The following is a 21,781-nucleotide window of genomic DNA, read 5'->3' on the forward strand; positions in this document are numbered from 1 at the left end:
ATTCTGTCTGTGGTGACTGCAGTTCTGTCTGTGTTGGGGAGGGGAATCATTATGTCTATGGTGACTGCAGTTCTGTCTGTGTTGGGGAGGGGGAAACATTGTCTGTGGTGACTGCAGTTCTGTCTGTGTTGGGGAGGGGAAACATTATGTCTGTGGTGACTGCAGTTCTGTCTGTGTTGGGGAGGGGAAAACATTCTGTCTGTGGTGACTGCAGTTCTGTCTGTGTTGGAGAGGGGAAACATTATGTCTGTGGTGACTGCAGTTCTGTCTGTGTTGGAGAGGGGAAAACATTATGTCTGTGGTGACTGCAGTTCTGTCTGTGTTGGGGAGGGGAAACATTCTGTCTGTGGTGACTGCAGTTCTGTCTGTGTTGGGGAGGGGAAAACGTTCTGTCTGTGGTGACTGCAGTTCTGTCTGTGTTGGGGAGGGGAATCATTATGTCTGTGGTGACTGCAGTTCTGTCTGTGTTGGGGAGGGGAATCATTATGTCTGTGGTGACTGCAGTTCTGTCTGTGTTGTTAAATTGACTTTATATTAAAGTATTTATAACAAAGAAGTTATATATTTTTTTAAATGTTGTTTTTTTAACAAAAAAATATACACCAGTCACATCTCAATCAACCAATCAGCCAACCAATCAACAAATCAACCAATCGACAAATCTACCAATTGACCAATCAACCAATCAATCAACCAATCAATCAACCAATCAACCAGCCAACCAAAAGGAAGGAGAGAGTGAGTGATAAAGGAGAAGAAGTGACACAACAAATCTTATAAATGATAGTGATAAAGTGATATGGTAAAACAGAGATAATCATGGATAAAGTGATATAGTAAAACAGAGATAATCATGGATGTCACCTTCTTCCCGTCCGACAGGTAGGACTGATGGATTGTTTGGTTGATTAGTGTGTGTGTGTGTCTGTGTGTATGTGCTTCCATGTTAGTGTTTATGTGTGTGTGAGCTTGTGTGTGTTCATGTGTGTATGTTGTGTGCGTGTGAGCGTTCGTGTGTGTGTGTGAGTCCAGCGGTCAGTCCCACCTGTCGAAGGGAAAGAAGGTGACGTCCATGGTGCATGAAGACTTGTAGCTGGCCGGAGGGGTCCACCTGATTGTCCCGTCTGACCTCACGATGGCTTTGGTCATCAGGGAGCCCTCGAAACGCCCGTCAGCACTGGGGGCGGGGGGGGGGGGGGGGGGGGGGGGAGTGAGTGAGTGAGTAAGGGGGATAGGAAGAGAGGGGTGAGGATAGGGATGGGAGAGAGGGGCGAGGATAGGGATGGGAGGGAGGGAGGGAGGAAGGGGGATAGGGAGAGAGGGGTGAGGATAGAGATGGGAGGGAGGGAGGAAGGAAGGGAGGGAAGGAGGGGAAGTTAGTTGGTGAGTTGTGTTCATTAGACACATTTTAAAGCACACAACAAAAGACGATGAGGCTATTGAAAAGAACCAGCAGAACTTTTCAGGATGCTGCGTGGTAGCGCTGGTTTTCCTAAAACGATACTAGATTATAATAGAACTCCATGCTAACCCTGCTAACATGAATGATTATAATAGACCTCCATGCTAACCCTGCTAACATGAATGATTATAATAGACCTCCATGCTAACCCTGCTAACATAAATGATTATAATAGACCTCCATGCTAATCCTGCTAACATAAATGATTATAATAGACCTCCATGCTAACCCTGCTAACATGAATGATTATAATAGACCTCCATGCTAACCCTGCTAACATGAATGATTATAATAGACCTCCATGCTAACCCTGCTAACATGAATGATTATAATAAACCTCCATGCTAACCCTGCTAACATGAATGATTATAATAGACCTCCATGCTAACCCTGCTAACATGAATGATTATAATAGACCTCCATGCTAATCCTGCTAACATAGATGATTATAATAGACCTCCATGCTAATCCTGCTAACATGAATGATTATAATAGACCTCCATGCTAACCCTGCTAACATGAATGATTATAATAGACCTCCATGCTAATCCTGCTAACATGAATGATTATAATAGACCTCCATGCTAATCCTGCTAACATGAATGATTATAATAGACCTCCATGCTAACCCTGCTAACATAAATGATTATAATAGACCTCCATGCTAACCCTGCTAACATGAATGATTATAATAGACCTCCATACTAATCCTGCTATCATAAATGATTATAATAGACCTCCATGCTAACCCTGCTAACATAAATGATTATAATAGACCTCCATGCTAACCCTGCTAACATGAATGATTATAATAGACCTCCATGCTAATCCTGCTAACATAAATGATTATAATAGACCTCCATGCTAACCCTGCTAACATTAATGAAGTGAAGAGGAAGAAAAGTTATCAGAAGTACTATGTTATACACTATGTTATCAATTAGAGTGAAGAGTTGTCTTACAAGTATCTAAACTGTAAAGCAGGTTCTAAGAAAGCATCCATTGATTTCAGGGACAATAAAGTATCAAAGAAAGTCTGAAAACACAGAGCTGAGCCCATAGGAAGCAGGAAGTAGTGCGGACTCACTTCTCATAGAGGACGATGTCTGGCAGCCATATTGTTTCAGAGGGAACTCTGATAGAGGTGATTCCTCCATACTCATCAGGGTTCCACTGGAGCTTCACATCCACCCACTCCTACAGAACATAGAACATTATAACAGAACAATAGAACATTACATTACAACGTAACATTATAAAATAACTAAATAACATAACATTACAACATAACAATATAACATACTTTTATAACATGAATATATAACGTAACAATATAGCATATGTTTATAACATAACAATATAACATGACAATATAACATACTTTTATAACATGACAATATAACGTAACAATATAGCATATGTTTATAACATAACAATATAACATGACAATATAACATACTTTTACAACATAACATTACAACATAACATTACAACATAACATTACAACATAACATTATGACATGACATTATGACATGACATTACAACATGACATTACAACATAACATTATGACATGACATTACAACATGACATTACAACATAACATTATGACATGACATTATAACATGACATTACAACATGACATTACAACATGACATTATGACATGACATTATAACATGACATTACAACATGACATTACAACATAACATTATGACATGACATTACAACATGACATTACAACATAACATTATGACATGACATTATAACATGACATTACAACATGACATTACAACATGACATTATGACATGACATTATAACATGACATTACAACATGACATTACAACATAACATTATGACATGACATTATAACATGACATTATAACATGACATTATAACATGACATTACAACATGACATTATGACATGACATTATAACATGACATTACAACATGACATTACAACATAACATTATGACATGACATTATAACATAACATTACAACATAACATTATGACATGACATTATAACATGACATTATAACATAACATTACAACATTATAACATGACATTATAACATAACAATATGACATGACATTATAACACATCATTACAATAATACCAATACAGGCATGAACTGCTGAGGTATAACACTGCTACATAAATACAACACCATTTTGAAGTCTTCTAGAAACAAGTGAAGCTCTATGAAGACATTGTTGAAGCATTAATATTACAACATTAACAACAGAGGCCTTTTGTGTTCAAACTACAGTAGAGATGCTGCCTGTCATAGTCAGACATTAGTAGTCATCAGCTGATTGGTCCTTACCTGTCATAGCCAGACATTAGTAGTCATCAGCTGATTGGTCCTTACCTGCCATAGCCAGACATTAGTAGTCATCAGCTGATTGGTCGTTACCTGCCATAGCCAGACATTAGTAGTCATCAGCTGATTGGTCCTTACCTGTCATAGCCAGATATTAGTAGTCATCAGCTGATTGGTCCTTACCTGCCATAGCCAGACATTAGTAGTCATCAGCTGATTGGTCCTTACCTGTCATAGCCAGATATTAGTAGTCATCAGCTGATTGGTCCTTACCTGCCATAGCCAGACATTAGTAGTCATCAGCTGATTGGTCCTTACCTGCCATAGCCAGACATTAGTAGTCATCAGCTGATTGGTCCTTACCTGCCATAGCCAGACATTAGTAGTCATCAGCTGATTGGTCCTTACCTGTCATAGTCAGACATTAGTAGTCATCAGCTGATTGGTCCTTACCTGTCAAAGCCAGACATTAGTAGTCATCAGCTGATTGGTCCTTACCTGTCATAGCCAGACATTAGTAGTCATCAGCTGATTGGTCCTTACCTGCCATAGCCAGACATTAGTAGTCATCAGCTGATTGGTTCTTACCTGCCATAGCCAGACATTAGTAGTCATCAGCTGATTGGTCCTTACCTGCCATAGCCAGACATTAGTAGTCATCAGCTGATTGGTCCTTACCTGTCAAAGCCAGACATTAGTAGTCATCAGCTGATTGGTCCTTACCTGTCATAGCCAGACATTAGTAGTCATCAGCTGATTGGTCCTTACCTGTCATAGCCAGACATTAGTAGTCATCAGCTGATTGGTCCTTACCTGTCATAGCCAGACATTAGTAGTCATCAGCTGATTGGTCCTTACCTGTCATAGCCAGACATTAGTAGTCATCAGCTGATTGGTCCTTACCTGCCATAGCCAGACATTAGTAGTCATCAGCTGATTGGTCCTTACCTGTCATAGCCAGATATTAGTAGTCATCAGCTGATTGGTCCTTACCTGTCATAGCCAGACATTAGTAGTCATCAGCTGATTGGTCCTTACCTGTCATAGCCAGACATTAGTAGTCATCAGCTGATTGGTCCTTACCTGCCATAGCCAGACATTAGTAGTCATCAGCTGATTCTTCTCATCCTGTCAGAACAAGAAGAGAAGAGAAGGAATATGCATTATGAACAATGTCTGCATGACTAAAAGCAAAGTTTTTGATGAAAGACAGAATGCATGATTAGAAGTTGAAGAAGTTTGGAAGGATGTCAGTCAAAGTAGACTGGAGTGAAAATCCATGGCACACATGTCATGGTTTCTCTGTGTCCCAGAAAGGCAGTGGGGCAGAATGAATGTCTGTCTACCTGACTGAATCAATGGTCAGAGGTGGGTTTTAGGCAGATTGGTGCATTTTGGTAAAATTACCACAAGGTGGCAGTATGTAGTCATTACAGGAATGTGAGAGATGAGTGTGTGACTGCCTCACAAGGACGAGGAACAATGTGGTTCACACAGTTGTGTGTTTGTGATGTTAAGAGTTAGAGAGAGGGACAGGGAACAATTTAGAGAGAGAGAGTGGTCGTGCGTGCTTGTGTGTGTGTGTGTGTATGTGTGTGTGTGTGTGTGTGTGTGTGTGTGTGTGTGTGTGTGTGTGTGTGTGTGTGTGTGTGTGTGTGTGTGTGTGTGTGTGCGTGTGTGTGTTTGTGTCTGTGTGTGCGTGTGTGTGTTTGTGGAGGTCAGTGTAAATAATCGATGCTATCTAGCTCCTCTCGGCCCAATGGTCCCATTAGAGACAGAGAGAGAGAGAAAGAGAGAGAGGAAAGAGGGCGAGAGAAGAGAGCAAGAGGGTGAGAGAGAGGACACTTTAAAACCTCCTCTACCTCCTCTCTCTTCTTCTCTCCCCCCTTTCCTCACTCCTTCCTCTCAGAGTAACCATATTTTCTCCTATCCTTTACTCCTCCCTCCTTTTAGGATGACCCTCGCTCTACTCTTCTCCTCTCTCCTCTCTCTCCTCCCTGTATCTTCCATTGCCGTCAAATGAACCACCTTTCTCTCATTTCCCCTCCTCCTTCCCTTTACCTCTCTTCCTGTCCTCCTCCTTCCCTTTACCTCTCTTCCTGTCCTCCTCCTTCCATTTACCTCTCTTCCTGTCCTCCTCCTTCCCTTTACCTCTCTTCCTGTCCTCCTCCTTCCATTTACCTCTCTTCCTGTCCTCCTCCTTCCCTTTACCTCTCTTCCTGTCCTCCTCCTTCCATTTACCTCTCTTCCTGTCCTCCTCTTTCCCTTTACCTCTCTTCCTGTCCTCCTCTTTCCCTTTACCTCTCTTCCTGTCCTCCTCCTTCCCTTTACCTCTCTTCCTGTTCTTCTCCTTCCCTTTACCTCTCTTCCTGTCCTCCTCCTTCCCTTTACCTCTCTTCCTGTCCTCCTCCTTCCCTTTACCTCTCTTCCTATCTTCCTCCTTCCCTTTACCTCTCTTCCTGTCCTCCTCCTTCCATTTACCTCTCTTCTTGTCCTCCTCCTGTCATCCCCTCTTCTCAAAAAAAACTGCAGTAACCAACTCCACCAGACAGAGAAATGAGGTAAAGAGTGAGGGTACCATGGTAACACAGTAGGACAGATCAGGACCATGGTAACACAATATGACAGATCAGGACCATGGTAACACAGTAGGACAGATCAGGACCATGGTAACACAGTAGGAAAGATCAGGACCATGGTAAGACAATAGGACAGATCAGGACCATGGTAACACAATAGGACAGATCAGGATCATGGTAAGACAGTAGGACAGATCCGGACCATGGTAAGACAGTAGGAAAGATCAGGACCATGGTAAGACAGTAGGACAGATCAGGATCATGGTAAGAGAGTAGTACAGATCAGGACCATGGTAAGACAGTAGGAAAGATCAGGACAATGGTAACACAGTAGGACAGATAAGGATCATGGTAAGACAGTAGTACAGATCAGGACCATGGTAAGACAGTAGGACAGATCAGGACCATGGTAACACAGTAGGACAGATCAGGATCATGGTAAGACAGTAGGAAAGATCAGGACCATGGTAAGACAGTAGGACAGATCAGGACCATGGTAAGACAGTAGGACAGATCAGGATCATGGTAAGACAGTAGGAGAGGAACATTCCCTCCAACGTCTTCTGCCCTGGCTATCATCATCTCCTCTCTCCAGCCACCTCCACCCCTTCTCCCCCAGCTCCCGCCTCCCTCTCCCTCCCTCCCTCTCTCCTCTCATTCTTCCCTCTCTCTCCCCCACCTCCACCCCTCCTCTCCTTCCCTCTCTCTTCCCCATGAATCTCTCTCCCCCACTTCCATCCCTCCCTCCCTCCCTCCCTCCCTCCCTCCCTCCCTCCCTCCCTCCCTCCCTCCCTCCCTCCCTCTCTCTCTCTCTTCCCCATGAATCTCTCTCCCCCACCTCCATCCCTCCTTCCTTCCCTCTCTCTCTCTGTCTGATTTGTGAGGATGAGGTGATGGAATGTGACTGTTCAGAGTATTCATCTCCCAGGGGACAGTAAGGCGTGTAAGTTCTCACCACGTCCACCAGCTGTGAGATCTTGAGTCCGAAGCGTACTGTGATGGTGTCGTTAGCGTGCAGAACGGGTCGGACCCATTTCTGATACCCTCTAAACAGGTTCCTCAACAAGGCATCCTCCATCTCAGCCAGAGACACAAACTCCTCTGGAGCTAGAGAGAGAGAGAGCGACAGAGAGAGGGAGAGAGAGAGAGAGCGAGAGAGAGAGAGAGAGAGAGAGAGAGAGAGGGAGAGAGAGATGGAGAGAGATGGAGAGAGATGGAGAGAGATGGAGAGAGAGAGAGGGAGCGAGGGAGAGAGAGAGAGAGAGAGAGAGGGAGAGAGAGAGAGAGAGGGGGAGAGAAAGAGGGAGATAGAGAAGATGGAGGTGGAGGGAGGGAGAGGGTGAGAGAGAAAGAGAGGAGAAGAGGTGGAGGGAGAAGGCGAGAGGAGAGAGAGGAAAATTTAGAGAACAGTAGGGAGAGAGAGAGCGAGGAGAGAGAGAGAGGAACACAATTAGACCCAACCAAATCATGAGAAAATGAAAAGATAATTACTTGACACATTGGAAGGAATTAACAAAAAAACTGAGTAAACTAGAATGCTACAGTGCCTTGCGAAAGTATTCGGCCCCCTTGAACTTTGCGACCTTTTGCCACATTTCAGGCTTCAAACATAAAGATATAAAACTGTATTTTTTTGTGAAGAATCAACAACAAGTGGGACACAATCATGAAGTGGAACGACATTTATTGGATATTTAAAACTTTTTTAACAAATCAAAAACTGAAAAATTGGGCGTGCAAAATTATTCAGCCCCTTTACTTTCAGTGCAGCAAACTCTCTCCAGAAGTTCAGTGAGGATCTCTGAATGATCCAATGTTGACCTAAATGACTAATGATGATAAATACAATCCACCTGTGTGTAATCAAGTCTTCGTATCAATGCACCTGCACTGTGATAGTCTCAGAGGTCCGTTAAAAGCGCAGAGAGCATCATGAAGAACAAGGAACACACCAGACAGGTCCGAGATACTGTTGTGAAGAAGTTTAAAGCCGGATTTGGATACAAAAAGATTTCCCAAGCTTTAAACATCCCAAGGAGCACTGTGCAAGCGATAATATTGAAATGGAAGGAGTATCAGACCACTGCAAATCTACCAAGACCTGGCCGTCCCTCTAAACTTTCAGCTCATACAAGGAGAAGACTGATCAGAGATGCAGCCAAGAGGCCCATGATCACTCTGGATGAACTGCAGAGATCTACAGCTGAGGTGGGAGACTCTGTCCATAGGACAACAATCAGTCGTATATTGCACAAATCTGGCCTTTATGGAAGAGTGGCAAGAAGAAAGCCATTTCTTAAAGATATCCATAAAAAGTGTTGTTTAAAGTTTGCCACAAGCCACCTGGGAGACACACCAAACATGTGGAAGAAGGTGCTCTGGTCAGATGAAACCAAAATTGAACTTTTTGGCAACAATGCAAAACGTTATGTTTGGCGTAAAAGCAACACAGCTCATCACCCTGAACACACCCTCCCCACTGTCAAACATGGTGGTGGCAGCATCATGGTTTGGGCCTGCTTTTCTTCAGCAGGGACAGGGAAGATGGTTAAAATTGATGGGAAGATGGATGGAGCCAAATACAGGACCATTCTGGAAGAAAACCTGATGGAGTCTGCAAAAGACCTGAGACTGGGACGGAGATTTGTCTTCCAACAAGACAATGATCCAAAACATAAAGCAAAATCTACAATGGAATGGTTCAAAAATAAACATATCCAGGTGTTAGAATGGCCAAGTCAAAGTCCAGACCTGAATCCAATCGAGAATCTGTGGAAAGAACTGAAAACTGCTGTTCACAAATGCTCTCCATCCAACCTCACTGAGCTCAAGCTGTTTTGCAAGGAGGAATGGGAAAAAATTTCAGTCTCTCGATGTGCAAAACTGATAGAGACATACCCCAAGCAACTTACAGCTGTAATCGCAGCAAAGGGTGGCGCTACAAAGTATTAACTTAAGGGGGCTGAATAATTTTGCACGCCCAATTTTTCAGTTTTTGATTTGTTAAAAAAGTTTGAAATATCCAATAAATGTCGTTCCACTTCATGATTGTGTCCCACTTGTTTTTGATTCTTCACAAAAAAATACAGTTTTATATCTTTATGTTTGAAGCCTGAAATGTGGCAAAAGGTCGCAAAGTTCAAGGGGGCCGAATACTTTCGCAAGGCACTGTATTTGGCCCTAAACGGAATGTACACAGTGGCAGAATACCTGTCCACTGTGACTGACCCAAACTTAAGGAAAGCTTTGACTATGTACAGACTCAGTGAGCATAGCCTTGCTATTGAGAGAGGCTGCTGTAGGCAGACCTGGCTCTCAAGAGAAGACAGGCTATGTGCTCACTGCCCACAAAATGAGGTGGAAACTGAGCTGCACTTCCTAACCTCCTGCCAAATGTATGACCATATTAGAGACACATATTTCCCTCACATTACACAGATCCACAAAGAATTTGAAAACAAATCCAATTTTGATAAACTCCCATATCTACTGGGTGAAATACCTCAGTGTGTCATCACAGCAGCAAGATGTGTGACCTGTTGCCACAGGAAAAGGGCAACCAGTGAAGAACAAACACCATTGTAAAAACAACCCATATTTATGTTTATTTATTTTCCCTTTGGTACTATAACTATTTGCCCATCGTTACAACACTGTATATATAAATAATATTACTTTTGAAATGTCTTTATTATTTTGGAACTGTTGTGAGTATAATGTTTATTATTCATTTTTATTGTTCATCTCACTTTTGTTTCTTATTTATTTCACTTGCTTTGGCAAATACCCCATGTCAATAAAGGCCTTTGAATTGAAATGAGAGGGTTAGTTAACAAGGATGTCAATGTCTTTATAGAAACAAAACCCAAGAAACAGAGAAAGGTTCTCAGGAAGGTAGAGGCCTTCAGAGACAGAGTACAGCATGAACACACACACACACACACACACACACACACACACACACACACACACACACACACACAGACAGCTGGCCATAGCTCAGAGAACACCTCTGAGCTCCCCAGACTGACGAAATGATCACGCTGACATGATCACTTCGGACAAGGAGACAATCGCACAGGAATTCTAGTCGAGCACAGAGCGACGTGTTCACTCATCCACTGGACATGACACAGTGAAGCACTAAAACCCTGTCCTAACAGATTATATATAGTACTGCCTCACAATGTGAAGGAAGCAGGAAGTACATGTTTCCTTTCCTTTACGTAAAAATACATGTAGAGCTCAGACTGACTAATTCTCCCTCTGTGTGTGTGTGTGTGTGTGTGTGTGTGTGTGTGTGTGTGTGTGTGTGTGTGTGTGTGTGTGTGTGAGGCCAAGGACAGAGGGATCTCATGTCATGCTGATGGAAGTGGACATATGATTAATACGTGTAGAGAAGTACTAGAGAATAGAGAGTTAAGTACATATAATAACATGACATCATCATCAACCCTTTAGACAACAATAACATGACATCATCATCAACCCTTTAGACAATAATAACATGACATCATCATCAACCCCCTTTAGACAATAATAACATGACATCATCATCATCAACCCTTTAGACAATAATAACATGACATCATCATCATCAACCCTTTAGACAATAATAACATGACATCATCATCAAACTTTAGACAATAATAACATGACATCATCATCAACCCTTTAGACAATAATAACATGACATCATCATCATCAACCCTTTAGACAATAATAACATGACATCATCATCATCAACCCTTTAGACAATAATAACATGACATCATCATCAAACTTTAGACAATAATAACATGACATCATCATCATCAACCCTTTAGACAATAATAACATGACATCATCATCAACTCTTTAGACAATAATAACATGACATCATCATCAACCCTTTAGACAATAATAACATGACATCATCATCAAACTTTAGACAGTAATAACATGAATCATCATCATCAACCCTTTAGACAATAATAACATGACATCATCATCATCAACCCTTTAGACTATAATAACATGACATCATCATCAACCCTTTAGAACCCTTAGTGATTAGAATGTATCTACACTAGAGAGAGATACATACACTCAATGTTACATTACATGGTTTGAGTAGTGAGTGTTACAGTCTATGTTAGTCTTAGCCACAGAGAGCTGAATGATAGTAACTTAACACACACGCACACACAACCACACACACACACGGATTGTGTTAAATGCTTTGAGAGCTCACTGGTATTAGTGTGTGGTGTTTGGCTGTGGCTGAACCCCTGGTGTGGGATAGAGAGAGAAGGATATGGAGTGTGAAAAAATGAATAGAGAAAGGGAGGGATGTGGAGAGAGCAGATAAGAGGAGGACAGAAACAGAGGGACCCAAAACACTAGCCTCACATTACCACATTCATTGTCTCTGAGACAGAGGAAAGAGAGAGGAAGAAGGAGAGCGAGAGAGAGAGAGAGAGAGAGACAGAGAGAGAGAGAAAGAGTTGAACAAAGAGTGAGAGAGAGACAGAGTGAGGGAGAGAGAGAGTGTGAGGCAGAGAGCGAGAGAGAGGCAGAGAAAGAGCGAGAGAGAGGCAGAGAAAGAGCGAGAGAGAGGCAGAGACAGAGCCAGAGAGAGGCAGAGACAGAGCCAGAGAGAGAGAGCGAGAGAGAGAGAGAGAGAGAGGTAGAGAGCGAGAGAGAGGCAGAGAAAGAGCGAGAGAGAGGCAGAGACAGAGCCAGAGAGGCAGAGACAGAGCCAGAGAGAGAGAGAGAGAGAGAGCGAGAGAGAGAGAGAGAGAGAGAGAGAGAGAGAGAGAGAGAGAGAGAGAGCGAGAGAGAGCGAGAGAGAGAGAGACAGAGAGAGAGAGAGAGAGAGAGAGAGAGAGAGAGAGAGAGAGCGAGAGAGAGAGAGATGAACACTGTAAGAGGCCCAGCATGTGTTGTTTACGAGTCTGCCATTCTTTTAATTGACTAAAGGAGACTGACTCAAATGTATTTACCTTCTCTAGCCACCACCAATCAACGGCCCTCCTGCCCTACACACCCCTATCTCTCTGAAGGGCCACCACCAATCAACGGCCCTCCTGCCCTACACACCCCTATCTCTCTGAAGGGCCACCACCAATCAACGGCCCTCCTGCCCTACACACCCCTATCTCTCTGAAGGGCCACCACCAATCAACGGCCCTCCTGCCCTACACACCCCTATCTCTCTGAAGGGCCACCACCAATCAACGGCCCTCCTGCCCTACACACCCCTATCTCTCTGAAGGGCCACCACCAATCAACGGCCCTCCTGCCCTACACACCCCTATCTCTCTGAAGGGCCACCACCAATCAACGGCCCTCCTGCCCTACACACCCCTATCTCTCTGAAGGGCCATGATAGCTAGAGGAGATGAACTAATACATCAACAGAATAACTGCATCAACAGCACTGTAGCTGTAGTCTGTATGGCAGTGGTGAGTGGGACCCTCCATCATGTGGATGGTGTGTGTGTTGTGTTGTGCGTGTTGTGTATGCACATGTATATGTGTGTGTGTCCTCCTATCCTGGTGATGTGTTTATGGATGGGAGAGCAGCAGACTATCACCAACCCTGGAAATAGCAATAAATATATCACACTGTATGGTTCCTATAGCCCAGAGAGAGAGAGAGAGTGTGCATGTGTGTGTGTGTGTGTGTGTGTGTGTGTGTGGTGCTATTGTAGCATTGTGTGCTAGTATAGCTGGGGTTATTGTAGCATTGTGTGCTAGTATAGCTGGTGTTATTGTAGCATTTCGTGCTAGTATAGCTGGTGTTATTGTAGCATTGTGTGCTAGTATAGCTGGGGTTATTGTAGCATTGTGAGCTAGTATAGCTGGTGTAATTGTAGCATTGTGAGCTAGTATAGCTGGTGTTATTGTAGCATTGTGTGCTAGTATGGGTGGTGTTGTTGTAGCATTGTGTGCTAGTATAGCTGGTGTTATTGTAGCATGGTGTGCTAGTATAGCTGGTGTTATTGTAGCATTGTGTGCTAGTATAGCTGGTGTTACTGTAGCATTGGGCGGCAGGTAGCCTACTGGTTAGAGCTTTGGGCCAGTAACCGAAAGGTTGCTAGATTGAATTCCCGAGCTGACAAGGTAAAAATCTGTCGCTCTGCCCCCGAACAAGGCAGTTAACCCACTGTTCCTAGGCCATCATTGTAAATAAGAATGTGTTCTTAACTGACTTGCCTAGTTAAATAAAGGTTAAATAATAAAAAAAAGGTTGTGCTAATATAGCTGGTGTTATTTTAGCATTGTGTGCTAGTATAGCTGGTGTTATTGTAGCATTGTGTGCTAGTATAGCTGGTGTTATTGTAGCATTGTGTGCTAGTATAGCTGGTGTTATTGTAGCATTGTGTGCTAGTATAGCTGGTGTTATTGTAGCATTGTGCGCTAGTATACCTGGTGTTATTGTAGCATTGTGTGCTAATAGCTGGTGTTGCTTAGTTTCTCCATATTGTTACTATTGTGTTATTACTTATATTACCGTCAGTGATAATTAGCCAGTATTTTCTATGATCTATCTGTTATCCACTTCATACAGTCCTCTGTTATTGCCTGTTACTATGTAATAGCCAACAATTCACTGTGGTAGTGTATTTCCACAGTCCTCTGTTATTGCCTGCTATTATGTAATAGCCAACCATTCACTGTGGTAGTGTATTTCCACAGTCCTCTGTTATTGCCTGTTACTATGTAATAGCCAACCATTCACTGTGGTAGTGTATTTCCACAGTCCTCTGTTATTGCCTGTTACTATGTAATAGCCAACCATTCACTGTGGCAGTGTATTTGTACAGTCCTCTGTTATTGTTACTCTCTATTGCTATTGTCTTCTATCATATCCTTTACATGTTTGTTGCAGTAATTGTATTTATCCCACCTTCATTCCATGTTTCTATTCTGTTTGAGACCATTCCCATCTGTGATAGGTCAGTAAAGTCCTCTGTTGGGAATAGTCTGGAGGTTGCCTTGTCTCTGTAATAGGAGATGGGAATCAGTAAAGCTACTGTCCAGCTTATTCTGGAGATTCTACCTCACAGTGTGTGTGTGTGTGTGTGTGTGTGTGTGTGTGTGTGTGTGTGTGTGTGTGTGTGTGTGTGTGTGTGTGTGTGTGTGTGTGTGTGTGTGTGTGTGTGTGTGTGTTCGTGTGAGTGTGAGTGTGTGTGTGTATGTATGTGTGTTCTTGAATACCTGACTGTTATTGCTTTGCATTGCATCATATATATAAGTCTTGATTTGAATCTAGAGTCTCTTTGACTGAGACTGTGTTTGGTGTTTGACTGAAACTTTGTGTGTGTGTGTTTGTGTTGGGGGTGTGGGGGGGTATAATTGGTACGGCCGCATGACCCTGGCACCATCTGCTCACAATAGAGCCATGACACTGCCTACCACCGAGAAGGGAGATGGAAACAATGTTTGTGCCCCTAATGGCCTCATATTCCCTACATAGTACACTACTTTGAACAGAGCCTTATGGGGCGATACAGGGAATAGGGTGTCATTTGGGAGGCGGACAATGCGCTGGAGAAGTGAACAGATAGAAACACAGCTACATGTCAGCGTGAGAAGTCATGAACCCTTCCACCCCCCCCCCCCCCCCCCCCCCCCCCCCATCCCCACAGCTCTCCCCCCACAGCTCTCTGCGATTGGGTGGGGCTGGAGAAATGGAAACACTCTCATATTCATAAACAGAGCTATGAATGCAAGGGCTGACCGTCCACGACATCACAATTATAGATAGAATACATTTACTTTTGTTAACAAACATTGGAGTAGAACAAGCTTATATTTTAGGTTCCGACATTAGAATTCTTCAAGAATCAATGGGTACGTATCAATAATTTTGTCCAAAAATGGATGTCGCAACTGTAGATTGCCCCTTTAAGAGAATCTCTGAGTTTGTAAAGTGAAGAAATAGCCACAGCACTGTACAAAAGGCCAGTCTACAAAAGGCCAGTCTACTACAGTGTAAAGCATAAGAGAGTTCAGCACCATGGACAGTGGCTATAACTGTGAGCACACAAAAGATCAGTCTGCTACAGTGTAAAACACACAGATGGTCTCCAGATATAGACCTTCGACCTCTAGGTATATTCAACCTCTCCATCTCAACTGTTGTTTACCCACAATGCAAAGGGACAAGGACCCAAGAGGAATGTAACACTTTTCAAAAAGGTTAACCCTGTCCCTCATCTCTCATCCTCCCTCGAGGTGTGTGTGTGTGTGTGTGTGTGTGTGTGTGTGTGTACGTGTGTGTGTGTGTGTGTGTGTGTGTATGTGTGTGTGTGTGTGTGTGTGTGTGTGTGTGTGTGTGTGTGTGTGTGTGTGTGTGTGTGTGTGTGTGCACGCATTGTGCCTGACAGGTTGTACTGTTTCCTAGCAGCATACTGTATCTGGGGTCAGATTGTTATTTGACTCCTGGTGGTTCGAGGTCAAGGGTTTGGCACAGAGAGCAGATCTAAGAACAGCACTGGGGGCCGACTGCTCACACACATGGACACACAGGTACACACAGCTACACCACACATGGACACGCAGGTACACACATGGACACACACACAGGTAAACACAGGTGCACACATGTACACACACAGGTACACACAGGTACACACATGGACACACACACAGGTTAACACAGGTACACACACACACACACACACACACACACACACACACACACACACACACACACAACCATACTCTATCTATCTGTTACTGTGTGTTACAACATATCATATCCCATCTACAGTGCCTTGCGAAAGTATTCGGCCCCCTTGAACTTTGCGACCTTTTGCCACATTTCAGGCTTCAAACATAAAGATATAAAACTGTATTTTTTTGTGAAGAATCAACAACAAGTGGGACACAATCATGAAGTGGAACGACATTTATTGGATATTTCAAACTTTTTTAACAAATCAAAAACTGAAAAATTGGGCGTGCAAAATTATTCAGCCCCCTTAAGTTAATACTTTGTAGCGCCACCTTTTGCTGCGATTACAGCTGTAAGTCGCTTGGGGTATGTCTCTATCAGTTTTGCACATCGAGAGACTGAAATTTTTTCCCATTCCTTCTTGCAAAACAGCTCGAGCTCAGTGAGGTTGGATGGAGAGCATTTGTGAACAGCAGTTTTCAGTTCTTTCCACAGATTCTCGATTGGATTCAGGTCTGGACTTTGACTTGGCCATTCTAACACCTGGATATGTTTATTTTTGAACCATTCCATTGTAGATTTTGCTTTATGTTTTGGATCATTGTCTTGTTGGAAGACAAATCTCCGTCCCAGTCTCAGGTCTTTTGCAGACTCCATCAGGTTTTCTTCCAGAATGGTCCTGTATTTGGCTCCATCCATCTTCCCATCAATTTTAACCATCTTCCCTGTCCCTGCTGAAGAAAAGCAGGCCCAAACCATGATGCTGCCACCACCATGTTTGACAGTGGGGATGGTGTGTTCAGCTGTGTTGATTTTACGCCAAACATAACGTTTTGCATTGTTGCCAAAAAGTTCAATTTTGGTTTAATCTGACCAGAGCACCTTCTTCCACATGTTTGGTGTGTCTCCCAGGTGGCTTGTGGCAAACTTTAAACAACACTTTTTATGGATATCTTTAAGAAATGGCTTTCTTCTTGCCACTCTTCCATAAAGGCCAGATTTGTGCAATATACGACTGATTGTTGTCCTATGGACAGAGTCTCCCACCTCAGCTGTAGATCTCTGCAGTTCATCCAGAGTGATCATGGGCCTCTTGGCTGCATCTCTGATCAGTCTTCTCCTTGTATGAGCTGAAAGTTTAGAGGGACGGCCAGGTCTTGGTAGATTTGCAGTGGTCTGATACTCCTTCCATTTCAATATTATCGCTTGCACAGTGCTCCTTGGGATGTTTAAAGCTTGGGAAATCTTTTTGTATCCAAATCCGGCTTTAAACTTCTTCACAACAGTATCTCGGGCCTGCCTGGTGTGTTCCTTGTTCTTCATGATGCTCTCTGCGCTTTTAACGGACCTCTGAGACAATCACAGTGCAGGTGCATTTATACGGAGACTTGATTACACACAGGTGGATTGTATTTATCATCATTGGTCATTTAGGTCAACATTGGATCATTCAGAGATCCTCACTGAACTTCTGGAGAGAGTTTGCTGCACTGAAAGTAAAGGGGCTGAATAATTTTGCACGCCCAATTTTTCCGTTTTTGATTTGTTAAAAAAGTTTGAAATATCCAATAAATGTCGTTCCACTTCATGATTGTGTCCCACTTGTTGTTGATTCTTCACAAAAAAATACAGTTTTATATCTTTATGTTTGATGCCTGAAATGTGGCAAAAGGTCGCAAAGTTCAAGGGGGCCGAATACTTTCGCAAGGCACTGTATCTGTCACTGTGTGTTACAATATATCATATCCCATCTATATGTTACTGTGTGTTACATTATATCATATCCCATCTATCTGTTACTGTGTGTTACATTATATCATATCCCATCTATCTGTTACTGTGTGTTACAATATATCATATCCCATCTATCTGTTACTGTGTGTTACAATCTATCATATCCCATCTATCTGTTACTGTGTGTTACAATCTATCATATCCCATCTATCTGTTACTGTGTGTTACAATATATCATATCCCATCTATCTGTTACTGTGTGTTACAATCTATCATATCCCATCTATCTGTTACTGTGTGTTACAATATTTCATATCCCATCTATCTGTTACTGTGTGTTACAATATATCATATCCCATCTATCTGTTACTGTGTGTTACAATATATCATATCCCATCTATCTGTTACTGTGTGTTACAATCTATCATATCCCATCTATCTGTTACTGTGTGTTACAATCTATCATATCCCATCTATCTGTTACTGTGTGTTACAATATATCATATCCCATCTATCTGTTACTGTGTGTTACAATCTATCATATCCCATCTATCTGTTACTGTGTGTTACAATATATCATATCCCATCTATCTGTTACTGTGTGTTACAATATATCTAACCCATCTATCTGTTACTGTGTGTTACAATATATCATATCCCATCTATCTGTTACTGTGTGTTACAATCTATCATATCCCATCTATCTGTTACTGTGTGTTACACTATATCATATCCCATCTATCTGTTACTGTGTGTTACAATATATCATATCCTATCCTATCTGTTACTGTGTGTTACAATATATCATATCCCATCTATCTGTTACTGTGTGTTACAATATATCATATCCCATCTATCTATTACTCTGTGTTACAATCTATCATATTCTATATATCTATTACTGTGTGTTACAATCTATCATATCCCATCTATCTATTACTGTGTGTAATACAGTCTACTACACTATAGAAAAACGATAGATAACACTTTCACAGCTAACGCTGAGTGGACTGAACGGAGAAGTGAACTGAACCGAGCCCTCTATATTGTCACATGGGCCTGATATAAACTAGGCAGACAAAGTGTAGTACAGACTTCATGTATGTAACGCTTGGTTTGAGTCAAGCAACACAACAGTAGGTAAACACATTTTTAATTTAGGATCGGCAACAGCTGTAGGCTGCCTTTGTAATTGTTTATTTGTTTGTTTGTTTACTCCCATTGAACAATCAACGTTATGGTCTTTTGTTTTGTATCCAAGGGGGACGAGTCCTTTACTCGACCCAGGGAGGGCGCTACACGCCCACCCGTTAAATAAATCATTTTCTGCAGCTGTATAGCCTACATTTCCTTCACTTGATCTAACTGATAAACCTAACGGTTTATTGGCACTGCATTGGTGGGAGAGAATGGGACGTCTAGCGGTTCTGTGTCCCGTTTGAAATCAAATCAATAGGCCTATCTGATTATGGACATTTCAAAGTGGACCCTGCGGCAGGCTAAACGTCAGGCTGGCTATATAGAACAACAACGCATTCACAGAGAACACTGTTAACTCAAACCACTGTATATTAGGCTCTGCGGTTTCTGTAGCATTGATTGTCCCTTGTCCCTTATGCCTACCTTCAATAGTGGCATCGCCGACCGAGAACCACAACAGCCACAACACTGCAACCGCAAACTTCATGCTTCCTCTTCGCGCGGCTCCAGTTACCCGTTCTCGTTCTAGTCGTCTTCAAGGTGCGTTATATCATCTCCTGCGTACACAAATCCGTCCGTATCACAACAATCAGTCGATCCGTAGCCTAGGCTAGTATAACAACGGGACGTGCTTTGCCGCGCTTCGGAACGATGTAACGATTAAATTATGAAGGACGGACAGGGAAGAAAACGACGCTGTTGTTGCTCCATTATTATTACAACTGTTTTACAGCGGCAGGACTTCTTATTTCTGGGTTTCCCCTAAGAGTTTCCATTTGTGTCCCAGTGTGGATGCTCGAGCAAGCCGACCGGGTGCACGCGCTCAAAATCCGGTGTTCGGTAGGGGGGCTGGCCCAGCGGCAGATGAGGGAGGGGAGACGGTGGAATGTGATGGAGACAGGGGGTGCGCGTGGCGTATGTGTGTTCTGTAATAACGGAGGGATATGGCGGTATAGGATTCATTATTTATGAAGTATCTATGAATGTAATTTATAGCCTAATTGTAGGCTACACATTTTACAAAACCTTCCAATCCCCTCAGGAATCATCAGTCACATTTGAATGAGAAATGGCCCAGGACCACCAGCGACCTAAAGGGACCACTGACACACACACGCTCAAGCTCGCACACGCGCACACGGTGTTACAAGCAGTGAGAATCCCCATGGCAGTAAATCACCAGTCACTGTGACTCCTCACCAGTAGGCTACAGTATATATCTGTTACAGGACCTCTCATTAGGCTACAGTATATATATGTTACAGGGCCTCTCATTAGGCTACAGTATATATCTGTTTCAGGACCTCTCATTAGGCAACAGTATATATCTGTTACAGGACCTCTCATTAGGCTACAGTATATATCTGTTACAGGACCTCTCAAAGCTACAGTATATATCTGTTACAGGACCTCTCATTAGGCTACAGTATATATATCTGTTACAGGACCTCTCATTTGGCTACAGTATATATCTGTTACAGGACCTCTCATTTGGCTACAGTATATATCTGTTACAGGACCTCTCATTAGGCTACAGTATATATCTGTTACAGGACCTCTCATTTGGCTACAGTATATATCTGTTACAGGACCTCTCATTAGGATACAGTATATATCTGTTACAGGACCTCTCATTTGGCTACAGTATATATCTGTTACAGGACCTCTCATTAGACTACAGTATATATCTGTTACAGGACCTCTCATTTGGCTACAGTATATATCTGTTACAGGACCTCTCATTAGACTACAGTATATATCTGTTACAGGACCTCTCATTAGGCTACAGTATATATCTGTTACAGGACCTCTCAAAGCTACAGTATATATCTGTTACAGGACCTCTCAAAGCTACAGTATATATCTGTTACAGGACCTCTAATTAGACTACAGTATATATCTGTTGCAGGACCTCTCATTAGAATACAGTATATATCTGTTACAGGACCTCTCATTAGACTACAGTATATATCTGTTACAGGACCTCTCATTAGGCTACAGTATATATCTGTTACAGGACCTCTCAAAGCTACAGTATATATCTGTTACAGGACCTCTCAAAGCTACAGTATATATCTGTTACAGGACCTCTAATTAGACTACAGTATATATCTGTTACAGGACCTCTCATTAGAATACAGTATATATCTGTTACAGGACCTCTCATTAGACTACAGCAGTGTCATATATACACTACCGTTCAAAGTTTGTGGTCACTTAGAAATGTCCTTGTTTTTGAAAGAAAAGCAATTTCTTTGTCCATTAAAATAACATCAAGTTGATCATAAATACAGTGTAGACATTGTTAATGTTGTAAATGACTATTGTAGCTGGAAACGGTCCATTTTTTAAAATGGAAGATCTACATAGGCGTACAGAGTCCCATTATCAGCAACCATCACTCCTGTGTTCCAATGGCACGTTTGTAACGTTCGTCGTTGGGAGAAAGAGAGGAGGACCAATGCGCAGCGCGGTAAGTGTTCATAGCTTTTAATGATGTACTAGAACACCGAACAAAACAATAAATTACAAACGAACAGTCACGTAAGGTGAAAGATAAAAACAGTAAACAGGCAATAAGCACCCACAACTCAAAAGTGAAACCAGGCTACCTAGGTATGGTTCTCAATCAGGGACAACGATTGACAGCTGCCTCTAATTGAGAACCATACCAGGCCAAACACAGAAATCCCAAATCATAGAAAAAAAAACATAAACAACCCACCCAACTCACGCCCTGACCATACTAAAACGAAGACATAACAAAAGAACTAAGGTCAGAACGTGATAACGTTGTGTTAGCTAATCCAAGTT

At 42.5% G+C, this 21,781-nt stretch overlaps 1 protein-coding gene across 1 annotated transcript in view; it reads right to left on the reverse strand.

Annotated features, from left to right (window-relative positions):
• LOC139374619 (neuronal acetylcholine receptor subunit non-alpha-3) overlaps positions 1 to 19,818 on the reverse strand; it is a 28,200-nt gene extending 8,382 nt beyond the window's left edge. The window contains exons 1-5 of the mRNA XM_071115649.1: positions 19,391 to 19,818; positions 7,322 to 7,473; positions 4,871 to 4,915; positions 2,550 to 2,659; positions 1,046 to 1,177 (exon numbers count right to left, since the gene is read on the reverse strand). Coding sequence (XP_070971750.1) covers positions 1,046 to 1,177; positions 2,550 to 2,659; positions 4,871 to 4,915; positions 7,322 to 7,473; positions 19,391 to 19,454 — 503 coding nt within the window. The 5' untranslated portion in view covers positions 19,455 to 19,818. The remainder of the gene's footprint in view (positions 1 to 1,045; positions 1,178 to 2,549; positions 2,660 to 4,870; positions 4,916 to 7,321; positions 7,474 to 19,390) is intronic.
• Between the last annotated feature and the right edge of the window lie 1,963 nt (positions 19,819 to 21,781).

Source organism: Oncorhynchus clarkii, chromosome 19 (genome assembly GCF_045791955.1).
Source record: "Oncorhynchus clarkii lewisi isolate Uvic-CL-2024 chromosome 19, UVic_Ocla_1.0, whole genome shotgun sequence".
NCBI lineage: Eukaryota > Metazoa > Chordata > Actinopteri > Salmoniformes > Salmonidae > Oncorhynchus > Oncorhynchus clarkii.